This window comes from Staurois parvus, unplaced genomic scaffold, assembly GCF_062004578.1.
Source record: "Staurois parvus isolate SC_StPar_1 unplaced genomic scaffold, SC_StPar_1.0 ptg000090l, whole genome shotgun sequence".
In the NCBI taxonomy this organism is placed as follows: Eukaryota; Metazoa; Chordata; class Amphibia; order Anura; family Ranidae; genus Staurois; species Staurois parvus.
The window spans coordinates 2,986,151-2,999,406 of record NW_028317886.1 but is presented as its reverse complement, the minus strand read 5'-3'; the positions used below and the strand labels follow the sequence as shown (position 1 = coordinate 2,999,406).

Genomic DNA, 13,256 nt, shown 5'->3' with positions numbered 1-13,256 from the left:
AATAGTGCCACATCTTCGATGTCATTGGGAGGAATAGTGCCCCATTATTGGTGATATTGGGTGGAATTATATACTATCATTCGTCTGAATGGGAGGATTTGTGCCCCATTGTTGGTGTCAGTGGCATAAATGATGTCCCAATGTTGAAGTCAGTGGATGGAATTGTGCCCCAAGGGCTGAATAAAACCAAGCAAAGGGCCACATCTGGACCCCAGGTCACAGTTTGGAGACCACTGATTTAGAGCATCAGACTCCCATCTTCCGCCTCATAGCCAACACCGGTGTATACATCCCTACAAGCCCTTCTCTCTCACTCTCCACTTAGCATGGGATCGGTGCAGGGAGGTTTCCTGCACCATTTCTGTGTGAAATCAGGCTATGACAAGCCTGATTTCACACGGGAGCAGTGCAGAAACTGCATGCGATTTGGACAGGAATAGCATTCCTGTTCAAACTGCATGCTATTCTTCGTGGTGCAATTTGCGTCCATACATTTTGTATTGACGCAAATCGCAGTGCAAAGTATTGGTTTGCGTATCGGAAGCATTTTCACAAGTATGAGTGCTCGTGAAAATACTCAGTCTTGGTATTGGTGCATCCCTACTAAAAACTTGGGATCTGAACTCAACTTCACCCACTCAATGACTCTACATAGAAATGTATTCCTTGCATGGTTCGCGCCGTCATCAGTCATTTGTAAAAAAAAAAAGAAGTGTAAAGTCTCACATATCACAATAGCTTCTTTTACAAGTTTGTCTGCTGAATGTGAAATACATCATTACTATTCCCCCAGGTTCTGATTTAACAGGTTGCTGTATAACGGTTGTAAGACTTTGTAAAGGAAGATGTTGAAATTGGAGTTGAAGAGTCCCATTACATTCATAAACCTGTACCACAAGCCTTAATCTGCAGCTGGGATGCATTCCTAAAATGCTAAAGAGCTATTTTTGTGTTTTGTGAAAGGAGTGCAGAGCTCTGTATACCTGGAAACAGATCAAATACATTCACTTTATTATTTACAGGGAATTATTGCTTCAGTGGTGCTGTGATGGAAAACATGAAATTGTTAAAGGTTAAAGCAGAATTCCACAAAAAAGGGGAAGTTCCGCTTTAAAGACTGATCCCCTGCTCCCCATTGAGGATTGGCATTTTTAGGGAGCAGGTACCCGAATTTGACAGGTTCCCGCTCCCACTTGCGCTGCGATCGTCTAGGCCAGGGGTGGGCAACTGTGGCCCTCCAGCTGTTGTAGAACTACAAGTCCCATGAGGGACTTGCAAAACTGACAGTTACAAGCATGACTCTCAAAGGCAGAGGCATGATGGGACTTATAGTTCACCAACAGCTGGAGGGCCACAGTTGCCCACCGCTGGCCTAGGCGATCGAAAGCAGAAGTTGTCCTCCAGCCCTCCCTTCTTGTAGTCTTTTGGGACACGTGACAGGTCCCAGAAGACTACGGGGTAATTCAGGAAGCACAGCGATACTCGCGCATGTGCAGTGGGCACTCGGCTGTGAAGCCGCAAGCTGTCACAGCCGATTGCCCACACTGAAGATGCCGGCACCTGGAACACAGGATAGACAGTGAAATTGGCTGCGGGGAGGACGCAGTGGGATCATGGGACAGGTAAGTAGCTGTTGACTTTTATTTTTTTACAGTGTGAGTGGAACTCCGCTTTAAAGAGCTTCCGCTCGGGTCCTCAATGAGCCCCTGGCCAGTCAAATGTTTCCCGTAAGTATGGCTAGCCAGGGCTTTCTAAGTAACTCCTTGTCTCCTCCCCCTACTCACCTCTGAGCACCATCACTTGGTTCTACCCCCTACCCACCTCTCAGTACCACCCCTCTTAGAGAATATAGAACAAAGTATCATTTGTATGTGTTAATGATTGCAAGAAAAGCAGTAAAAAAGATACCAGCAACAATAGCAGCCCCCCCCAGCAACAATAGAACACCCCCCAGGAACAATAGGTGCTCCCCACAGCAATTATAGACCCACAGCAACATTAGATCCCCCAGAAAAAATAGCCCCCCAGCAACAATAGACTACCTGCAACAAAATACCTCCCAACAACAATAGATTTCCCATCAACATAGACCCCCACCAGGAACAATATAGTAAATTTCCTAGCAGCCAGTATTAATAGACCCCCTCCCCCAACAGTAGATCCCTCACAGTAGCACGGACCCCCTAAGAACATAAGACCCCCCAAGCAACAATAGATCCCCACCTGCAATACTAAACTCCCCCGCAACAAGAGATCCCCCCAGTGACAATAGATTCCCCAGCAGCCAGCACCAATAGACCCTCCAACAACCCATTCAGTGCTAGAGGTGCCAGAACTGCATTCCCCTGTGTTCCCTCTGAAAAAAATCCCTGTGGCTAGAGATTCAGAAGTTGCTTGACCTCTTGATCAGCTTGACAATTTCCACCTAAGATATCATTGCCTTCATATTTAAACAGAGAAACGTTGGAAATCTTCAATATGGTATCTGCCATTGGTGACCTCTTTTTTTTTAATTTTGCGTGCTTTGTAGCATTCATCATTAGGGATTAGCCCAAGGGTGTTTGGATCCTAGACCGCCAATAAGCTCTCACCTCCACTGGATCGATTATGAGCAACCGAGGCATTCCCACACCCCACAGATGCATATATACAAGAGACGTGTGTACATGCGACTGCGGTGCAAGGAATACCTTGGCTGTTTATGATTGGCCCAGTACAGAGACAGCTACCTGGTAGGATCACTCAGGTTGGTCAGGACTAGGATCCACACATGTGGATGCATGTAATTTGGGTATCCTTTGCAAAGGGAAGTTTCACCTCATTTACTAAACTCTGGAGCAACAGCAATGCAGAGTGAAACTACACTTGCAAAGTTCACAGTCTATTTGCCTTAAGGCAAGCCTTTACTCTCTCAATCAACACTATTTTTAATCCCTATGCTGCTAGCATTAGTACATAGATAGGAAAGTATATTATATTTACTTGTTAAACCTTTTTTTTACATTTCTTCAGTTACTTTCTGGTTTTCATGCCTAGGCAAACGATTTCATACATCTCAGAAGTCTTCAGGAGGGGCTTTCTCGGCTAAGGCAGATGGATTGCAGATTCCAGGATGTAAATTCATCTGCCCTTACTTGTGTTGTCAGAGGTCAGAAATGCTAGAGGGGTGTTTTTCAAAATGATTTCTTAGCAAAATAAATCATAGATACATGGATGGATGAGTTTGCTTTGAATATTAAAATTGAATTAAATAGTGGTTTTGATTTGTGGTGCTCAGATGTAGTGTAGTTCCTCTTTAAGTAAATCAACCCCTCTGTTTCTATTGCTACAAAAGGGGGAACATGCAACAGACTCATGTATGTGCAGGTAAGATATATTTGAATCTGTCACAAGCATCTTTGCTGCAATGTAGCAGAGTTTTACAGGCAGAGAAGCTACTCGAGGAAGTTGGAGGAGAAATGGAAACATCAAATATCAGTTTAAATAGCTAAAAATCAGTTTAAAGTGCTAAATTAACAAAAAAAGACCAAAAAATTTGAAAAAACACACGTTTCTCTTTGTTTCTGTTATAAAAGTTTGCAAATAAATAATTGTTCTTCATAAATTTAGGCCAAAATGTATTCTGCTACATGTCTTTGGTGAAAATAACCCAAAGTAGGATGTATTATTTAGTTTGTAGGAAAGTTATAGAGTTCACAAACTATGGTATAGATCTGAATATTGATCAGTCCTGAAGTACTGACGGCCAATCTAATTTCTTGAGGTCAAAGAATGTCAGAACAGGACAGATATCCCCCAAATGACCCCTTTTTGCAAAGTAGACAGTCCGACGTACTTCATAAGAGGCATGGTGAGTTTTTTGAAGTTGTATTTTTTTTGTCATAATTTTTCGGTAAATGAAAAAATGAAAAAAATTAGTTTCAATATTTTTTTTTTACATATTGTCACCAGTGCAGTACAGCGTCGTCATATAACTGGCGGTGATCAGGGACACTGACTGGTGACAGTATGAAAAAAAAAAAATATATATATATATATATATTTTTTTTTATTATTATTTTTTATTACATTTTTTTTTCTTTTTTTTAAGATTTGTTTTTCATATTTCACTATGACCAAAGTAGTACAATGTTACCATAGTAACATTGTACTACTTTGGGGAAGTGATCAGTATTTTTTTTTTTACACAATTTGCTTATAGCAAAGAATTACTTTGCTATAAGCAAGCATTTACCTGAATGACATCGATTCATTCAGGGTTTTTTTTTTTTTTGTGCTTAGCTGTGATTTGGCTACAGCTAATCACATGACATGTGCATGTGACCTGCTGTGACCATTCACAGCTAGACACTAGTATACAATGGATGGCATGAATGAAGCCATCCAATGTATACAACTGTCATGTGACCTGCTGTGATTGGTCACAGCAGGTGACATGGTACCAGCAACAGGGGCCGATACTCAGATCTGTCATCGGCCGTGTCCAAGGTACACGGCCGGTGACAGATCGCGCCGCTGCGCAGCTCTGCAGGAGCGCAATCTGTACATGTGCGGGAGGACACCATATGGCGTCCACTCGGAACGCTGATGACATTTGCCGGCCGCCATTCGGCCATAGGGCAGGCGGCAAATGGTTAAAGTCACCTAAATCCCCTTTCTTCCCCATTCTGCGCTCGCTGACCTTCAACAAGTCATCTTCATCACGTCTACATGTCTATATGCATTGAGTTGCTGCCATGTGATTGGCTGATTCGCAGTTTATTTTACCAAGCAATTAAACAGGTGTACCTAATAAAGTTGCCTTTGAGTGTATATCTCCACTTTTCTTATCACCATTATGGCCAAAAAAGTCCAACACAAATGTCTCACACGTTTCAGCCATTGATGTACTGCTCACTGGGTAAAAAAAAGTTATTCAATAAACTATGATATGAATGTTACATATAAAATTATAGTGTGAAACAATGTTTAAAAAAAATCGAAACAAACATTCAACATAATTTGAACTCTTGCAGGTGAACCTGAATTTAAGTATGTTGGAAACATGCATGGAAATGAAGCTGTGGGCAGAGAACTTCTTATTTATTTGGCCCAGTATCTCTGCAATGAATATCAGAAAGGCAATGAAACAATTATCAATCTGATCCACAATACTCGCATACACATAATGCCTTCGATGAATCCTGATGGGTTTGAAAAAGCCGCACAGCAGGTGAGTGATGCAGATGTTTGCAGCAAACTATATCTGATATGTCAATTGTAGCTTTGACACTTTGTTCAGCACTATTTTCTGGTCATTGAAAGATGTCATATTCAGTTGGGTAAAAATTGTTCTGTAATATTGCAGAAAACAGGTACAAACTACTTTTCTTAATTGTATGCTACAGGAAACAGAATCTGAGTCTGAGACATTTGGGTCATGCAGATGCCTTCATGTGATTGGACAAGCAAAGTTGTAAAGACAGCCCTAGCATAACCCCTTCCACTCCCTTCAGACCTCAGTTTTGCTAGTGTCCTTAGATATACAAACATATTTTCTCTCTGTTCTGAGACAAGCAACCATTTTTATTTTTTTTACTTTTTGCTAACCCCCTTCCACCTACAGTGACTGGTCACAGAAGGCATGTCCTTTTCTTGCTCTACATTACAGGTTGTGAGTAACCCTGGGCTGACTGGGAAGACTGTCTGTCCTGTTAGAGGCCTAAAACATGTTGGGATGCCATCAAACCCCCTCTGAGTCTCCTCTCTGATTATCTTCTTGCAGCTTCAATGCTCAATGAAGTGATGGATGGCACATCATATGACTCTGCACTGGAGGATGCTAAATCTGCTGAAAGATATTATCTCTGTCCTTATTGACACAGTATACTCCTGTCTTGCCCTAGAGCAACCTATTTCAGTCTGACCAGGCTGGGTTCCTAAAAGATGCTTCCCCAGTACACTTCCTCTTGGAGCTTGTCTTATAAGGTGACTGGCCTGTTCCTGAAAAAATCTTCATATCCTCATGCGCTCTGCTGAGTAATACCCTATTGAGAAGTGTTCCTGAAACAAATGGACAGTCCTTATCATAATCTGAGCAATGTTCTGCCTTGACAAGACCCTTACAGTGTCTATGGGTGTTCCAGGTTTCAAAGACCCTGTGGGTCAGTTAGAAGCCCTCCTTAAAGCCATGGTTTGTCTGGCTGGTCCTGCTATGCAACCTGCGATTGCTACCATGTCTGCATGTCAGACTCTGGCTGTCTGGTCCAGGGGCATAGCCTGAGGCACTGGGTCCATTCTTACTGATCTATCTCTTCTCGGTTGAAGCTTTTGCCCATTGCCTAATTTTACTGCATTGATAGGTTAGCAGATACTCTCTGCACAATTCCTAGGATGAGCCCTCTTTTGGCGCATATTCAATGGATCCTTTGGCTCAAGTATGGCTCAAGAAGCATCTTGTTTGGAATCCTTTAAAATGACAATATCTATTTCATAACTCCTTGGACACCTACATCAAGGAAGTCATAGGGACTAAGAGTATCCTCTTGTTGCAGAAGTAGAGGACAAAATCTCCTTCATGAAAGTTTTTAACTCCTTAGGAGAAAAAAGAACTCTCATCATCTGAGTAAGATACAAAGCCCATCTCACAGTTTCGTCACCAGACCTAGACATTTGGTCGCTTGGGTCCTGATTGTTGTCGGGGCTGCAAGATAAGGTTCTGATGCATGCCTCTACCCCACTTCATGCTATCAAACTTGATTTCCTCCACACAGTAGTTCCTCTCACAGGAGTGTGTGTGTGCGTGTGTGTGTGTGTGTGTGGGGGGGGGGGGGTGCGGCCCCAGTTCCAAAGAGAGGGAAATTTCCAAAATGTTAATTGTCCCCAAAGTAAAATGGGACATTCACCTCATTCAGGATCCGTAAACTCGCAATAAGTTCCCTTTTTGTTTAAAAATTCTGTATGCAATCTGCTACATCAGCCAAGACCTCACGTGTGCCTACTTACTATATTCCCATTTTTCTCCCCATCAATACTACGTGCATTTTGCTGTGGGCACACAACATTTACAGTTTGTTGCCTTCCCATTTGGGCTGTCCACAGCACCTTCAGTCTTCACCAAGATGTTAGCTCCTGTCTTAGCTCTGCTACTCTCTCACCAGGACCAGGCACACTCAGTGGATGCCCTGGTATCTCCACGAGATTGAGATCAGTTCATCTTGATCTTTGCCTTTCCACCTGAAGCTTCTTCTTCATCTACTTTGCAGAAAGAGGGTGTTCCACTGATGTTCATTTCACCAAACTGGCCCAGGAGAATGTGATACTCAGACCTCATCAAACTCCTTGCACACTCTCCTTGGGCCCTACCAAATCATGCAGCTCTTCTGTCACAGGGTATGGTCTAGCATTCTGCTTTGTCAAGACAAGAGGGTTTATTTTCCTATTGGGATACTTGTTCCGGTGACTGCTAAGAGGGATTTTTCTCTCATTTTGGAGAGATGTCCTGCCACTTGCTGTTGTGTTTACAAGAAGGATTGGAATCTCCCCAGTGGGACACAGATGGCAGAAAAAGACACGTGAGAGGATCATCAATTCCTTTTTTATCTAAAATGAAAAAAAAAGTTTTGGTTTTAGATATACTTTAATCCCAGCAGCTGAAATGATTGGCTCCTAGGCTTCTGTATTATGGTTATCTAGCTAAGTCCTGAATGGACTGAAATGGTGATCTGCTGCATGTTAACAATGAGCAACAGAATATCGTAAAAGGGCTGTTACTACAGAGGTGCACGGGTAGGAGGCTTGATTTTTTATAATACTGCATATCGAAAAAAGCATTATTACAAAAATCGCACACTACATCTAACTTTTATATGAATAATTTGTTATAAAATAAAAATATTTAAAATCAATTAATAACTGTAATTCCAATTAACTCCTATATGATCTTAGACAATGACCCCTCTTTAGGATGAACCAGGTTCATTTGAATCAGATTAAATCTAAACAGGAAGGATGAGGTCTGTACAAGGGCTTGTTACATTTGTATTCTAGGAAACCAATCATATGTCTCTTTCCCTCTGAGATGACACATCTTCTTGGCACAGGCTAGAAAATGAGATTTTGTTGTTGAGACTCCAGGAAGGTTTGCTAGCAGTCAGATTTCAGTGCACCAAAGAACTTGCACCAGCCTCATAGATACCTCAGACTGGTGGCTTGTAGGTCATACCTGCCCACTTACCTATAACCTTTTCATATTGAAGGTATACAAACAGGAAACTGTTATTTGCTATATGTGCTTCACCTATACTTGTGATGAGGTTGCAGTTAAAGTGATACTGTCACTACAAAAATACTTAAAGGATAATGTTACATGTTACCCCCTCCCTCTGATAGATAGTATGGTGAGAAGTTTCCCTGTACTATCTATCAGATGTGAAAACAGCACGGCCATGTGGGGCTCATTCACAGAGTTCTGTGAATGAGTGCCTACAAGTCCCAGCAGCCTTAGCAGCTATCGGCTTGTAGTTTTCAATGATCTACCACGGCACTGTGGAGCGCCGTGGTAGTTCATTGAAGCTTCCTTTCAGAATATCTGCTTACTTGTACATCCTGTACAGCAAGCAGATATTCTGACAGGTCTGCCAGAGACAGGCATGGCATCAGCAATTGTCTGATCATGGGTGCAATGCTTCCCAGGATCCTGCAGACAAAAAAAATAAATGCACATTTTTTTACCTGCAAAAAATGTGCATTTTTAATTTTTGTCAAAGAGGTAAACTTATCCTTTAAAGTGGTTGGAAAGGCTGAAGGTTTTATATGTTCATGTATTCTATGCATACAGGTAAAAAACCTCCTGTGTGCAGCAGTTCCCCCAGCCCCCTCAATACTTACCCGAGCCTCATCATGATCAAGCAATGTGAATGACAGCCTCAGCTGTCCCGGATCTGTATCTCCTCATTGGCTGAGACAGGAAGTGGGAACCATTGGCTCAATTACAGCCAGTCAGCCAATGAGGAGAAAGAGGGGGCGGGGCCAAGCCACGGCTCCATGTGTGAATGGACACATGGAGCAGTGGGTGCCCCCATAGCAAGCTGCTTGCTGTGGGGGCACCCAACAGGAGGGAGAGACCAGGAGAGCCTGCAGGGGACCTTAGAAGAGGAGAATCCAGGCTGATCTTGGCAAAACCACTACACACACAGGTAAGTATAGACATGTTTGGTATTTTCCAAAAAAAACAAAAAACCTTTAGAATCACTTTAATTCTTCAATGGGCGGTGACTCCATTCTTTGTTCTCTTGCAGAGCTCTAGGTGCCATTGGTATCTGAAACTTTCGATTGTGTCAGAAGCCAGCTGCACACTGTGCTCACTGTCCACTATGTCACTACTGTGTCCTTCCATATAAAATCAGTTATGAACTATAGGCTGAACTGCCTTATTGATCTCCACATGACTTTTCCATCAAGATCAATACTACCACTATCAGTCCCTCATGTCACGCCAGGGTACTGGACTCTAACCTGTCCTTTCAGCCCCAAATCCAATTGCTGTCAAAAGCTTGTAGACTTCACTTTCATAACATCTCTAAAATGTGTTCCTTTTAAACTAATGAAACCATCAAGCTACTCATTCACTCCCTTGATATCTCTCGCTTTGACTATTCCATTACCTTTTAATAGGCCTACCTCTCCATAGGCTATTTCCCCCTTTAGTCCATCATGAATGCTACTGCAAGACTCATCTACCTCACCGACTGCTCAGTGTCTGCCCCCATCTCTGCCAATCCCTCCACTGGCATCCGATTGCCCGGTGAACTAAATTCAAAGTACTAACAGTGACAAACAAAGTAAATTATAACTCTGCCCTGAGCTACATCACCAGTCTTGTCCCAGAATATCACCCAGACCATCCTCTATGTTTCTCCCAAGAGCTCCTACTCTTTACTTCCTGTGTCTCCTCCTCCCATGCTTATCCCCAGGACTTCTCTGGAGCCTCCCCAATCCTCTGGAACTCTCTACCTCAATCTGTCTGGCTATCTCCTACTCTGGCTGCCTTTAGCTGATCCCTAAAAATTCATATCTTCAGGGAAGCCTATCACGCCTCCAGCTAACTGAACTTTTATCTGTTATATGAGCTCATCTCCCACAGTTACAACCTTTTATATCATTTTCTCTATTGGATTGTAAGCATTTATGAGCAGGGCCTTCTTAAACTCTCCTGTATTTTATTACATTGCAACCGAACTGTCTCCCTTTAGATTGTAAAGCACTGTGCAAACTGTTGGCGCTATATAAATCATGTATTATAACAATAATAATAATAATAATACCTTCTATAATTCTCTGGTTTCAGATTTATTCCAGTGTAGACAGAAGTTATGCTTTGGGTTATGGAGAATTAGTGTGCTCATGCTCTCTCTAGTGGTCATTTTGAAGACCTGCACAAGAGACAAAAAATGGGACATGTTCATTCTAAAGGAATAGTTTTCAAGTGTTTCCTGAGTGAAACTCATTGGGAAATGTATGTAATCAAATATGTAAAATCAAATTTAGATTATGACATGTATTTTCTGTTAATTACATTCATTAAATCTATTGTATCTTCAGACAGACTAGAGAAGGCAGAAGGATGAAGCCTTAGGCCTGGTTCACACCAATGCAGTTTGCGTTTGATCCATTTTTGCATTTCGCTATGTGTTTTTGCACACGTGTTTTTGCTGCGTATTGCTTTTTTTTTTTGTTAAAGGGGAAATGTTTTTGTTGCTGGGCAGAATAAAAATGCAAATTGCGGCAAAAACGCACTAGATGCATTTCAGTAGCATCTCCATTGAACTCTATTGTAGCAAAAATGCTACTTTTTTGTTTAAGTTCCTGACCTTTCCAAAAACACAGCTGCTCAAAAAAGCATAGATGTGAACGTGTCCAATAGGAAACCATGTTAAACTGACTGTAGTGCGTTTCTGCAAAAAGCACTAAAAAACGCATAGGTGTGAACCAGGCCTTTAAAGTGTGTCCTTTTATATCTGAAATATTTTGTGTATATTTGAACTTAATGTGTTTTCTTAAATCCTTTCATAAGCCTGGTGATATTAAAGACTGGTTTGTGGGTCGCAGCAATGGCCAAGGTATAGATCTGAACAGAAATTTCCCTGATTTGGATCGTATCGTGTACATCAATGAAAGAGAAGGAGGAAACAATCATCACTTAATGCAGAACCTGAAGAAGTCAGTCGATCAAAGCACCAAGGTATCAGTCCATCTGAGATTATTAACCACTTGCCCTCTAGAAGTTTACCCCCCTTCCTGACCAGGCCATTTTTTGCGTTACGGTGCTGCGTCATTTTAACTGACAATTGGATTGTCATGCAACACTGCACCCAAATGAAATGTATGTCATTTTTTTCCCCACAAATGGATCTTTCTTTTGGTGGTATTTGATCACCTGTGTGTTTTTTATTTTTTGCGCTATAAACAAAAAAAGACCAACAATTTTGAGAAAAAAAACAATATTTTTAACTTTTTGCTATTAAACATGTCCAGTAAAAAAATTTAAAAAAATCAAATTTTGTCATAAATTTAGGCCAAAATGTATTCTGCTACATGTCTTTTCTAAAAAAAATCCCAATACGTGTAAATTAATTGGTTATAGTGTTTACAAATGGCGGCAATCATAGTAATGGTGCAATCAATGACTTATAGTGGGACTGCGGGACTGCTGCGGGCATTCTAGCACTGGGGGGGACTGACCTGGTGTCACTGACATCCCCAGTGACACCAATACAGTGATCAGTGCTAATAAAACGCACTGACACTGTACTAATGGCACTGGGCAGGAAGGGGTTAACATCTGGGGCGATCAAAGGGTTAACTGTGTGCTGTTTTACTTTGTGTGTTTTTTACAGTATAAGCATGCTGCTTTGTATTGCTCTGCTATGCAGAGCAATACAAAGCAGCATGCTGGAGCGGACAGGGGAGAGTTCTGTATTGTTTATATACAGACCTCTCCCGCGTCAGTGATACTTGGCGATCTTCGATGACAGCGGGGAATTACCAGACGGGCCTGGTAATCAACAGCTGAAGCCGGCAAATGCGAAGTACGCTCCCCCTACCCAGAAATGAAAACTCATGTATATATATATACGTGATTTTGCGCAGCCCTGCCACCCTGTAGCTGTATTTCTGCTATAGGGCGGCCGGCAAGCGGCTAAAATCATAGTGCAATAAATGATGTCGATGATTTATCATCTAACTGCAACAAACTGATTGGATTATGAAGGAGCCTGCAGTTTGCACACATTGCAGACCTTTCCGCTAGCTAGTTTAATAAATTGTTTATGCATAGTAAATAAGATTTGCCCATTACTGGAATCTGGTGTAAATAACATACATACTATGCAATTGTCTTTTCCAGCTTGCCCCTGAAACCAAAGCTGTCATTCACTGGATTATGGATATTCCATTTGTTCTTTCTGCTAATCTACATGGAGGCGATCTTGTTGCTAATTATCCTTATGACAAGACCCGCACTGGTAAGCTTCTAAACAAAAATGTAAGTAGCATAGGCAAAGCCTCGAGCGATTAGGTACGAGGAGAGAAAAGTGGGGTTTTCTATGCCTTATACTCTTTTACATATTGTATTTTCATTGTTACTGTTCAAGTGGAAATATTTAGTCGGATCTAGGTACTGATGTTAATGGAATATTATTGAAAGTTCTTGTCTTCATCTAAGTAGGTTTCAGTTGTTGGACTAGTGTTAAGGATTCATATAAGCCTTTGGTTCACAGATGAATGACAGTGTGTAAATTTATTACTCAGCACAGTCCTTCGTAATAGGATAAGTAATCGAATAAGTGTATTGCTTTCTTCTTAGCAATAAAGTCATGTATTTGTGGGAAACAAAAGGTTTCTTGTCTATATTTTATTCAAGCAAAATAACTGCAAAACCAATGGGTAGTTTAAATCAAGCTGCCCTGCAAAGGAGCGTCAGATATTTCCAACTTTGTAAAAAAATAAAGTGCCTAACAGCAAGTACTCCAGAAAATCACCGACAATCAACAATAAGCTGATTGCAAAGCACTCTGGGGTATCTTAAGCATCATGACCTGGACATCTATCTCAAGCTTTAGAAGCTCAAGAAAATCTCTAGCTTTCAGAGATTTATTTCTAGTTGGAAGCTGGCCAGCTCTACTGCTCAAGCTTAAAGTGGAACTTTACCATAACAGCTTGATACAAAATAACATTCTTTAGCAAGGAACATACATTCCACATTAATAATTATGCTA

General features: G+C 41.5%; 1 protein-coding gene across 1 annotated transcript in view; it reads left to right on the top strand.

Moving 5' to 3' along the window:
• The window catches only part of CPE (carboxypeptidase E), a 106,182-nt gene that overhangs the window by 65,659 nt on the left and 27,267 nt on the right, over positions 1-13,256 (top strand). Inside the window, exons 2-4 of the mRNA XM_089670358.1 lie at positions 5,016-5,212; positions 11,054-11,221; positions 12,386-12,503. Coding sequence (XP_089526484.1) covers positions 5,016-5,212; positions 11,054-11,221; positions 12,386-12,503 — 483 coding nt within the window. The remainder of the gene's footprint in view (positions 1-5,015; positions 5,213-11,053; positions 11,222-12,385; positions 12,504-13,256) is intronic.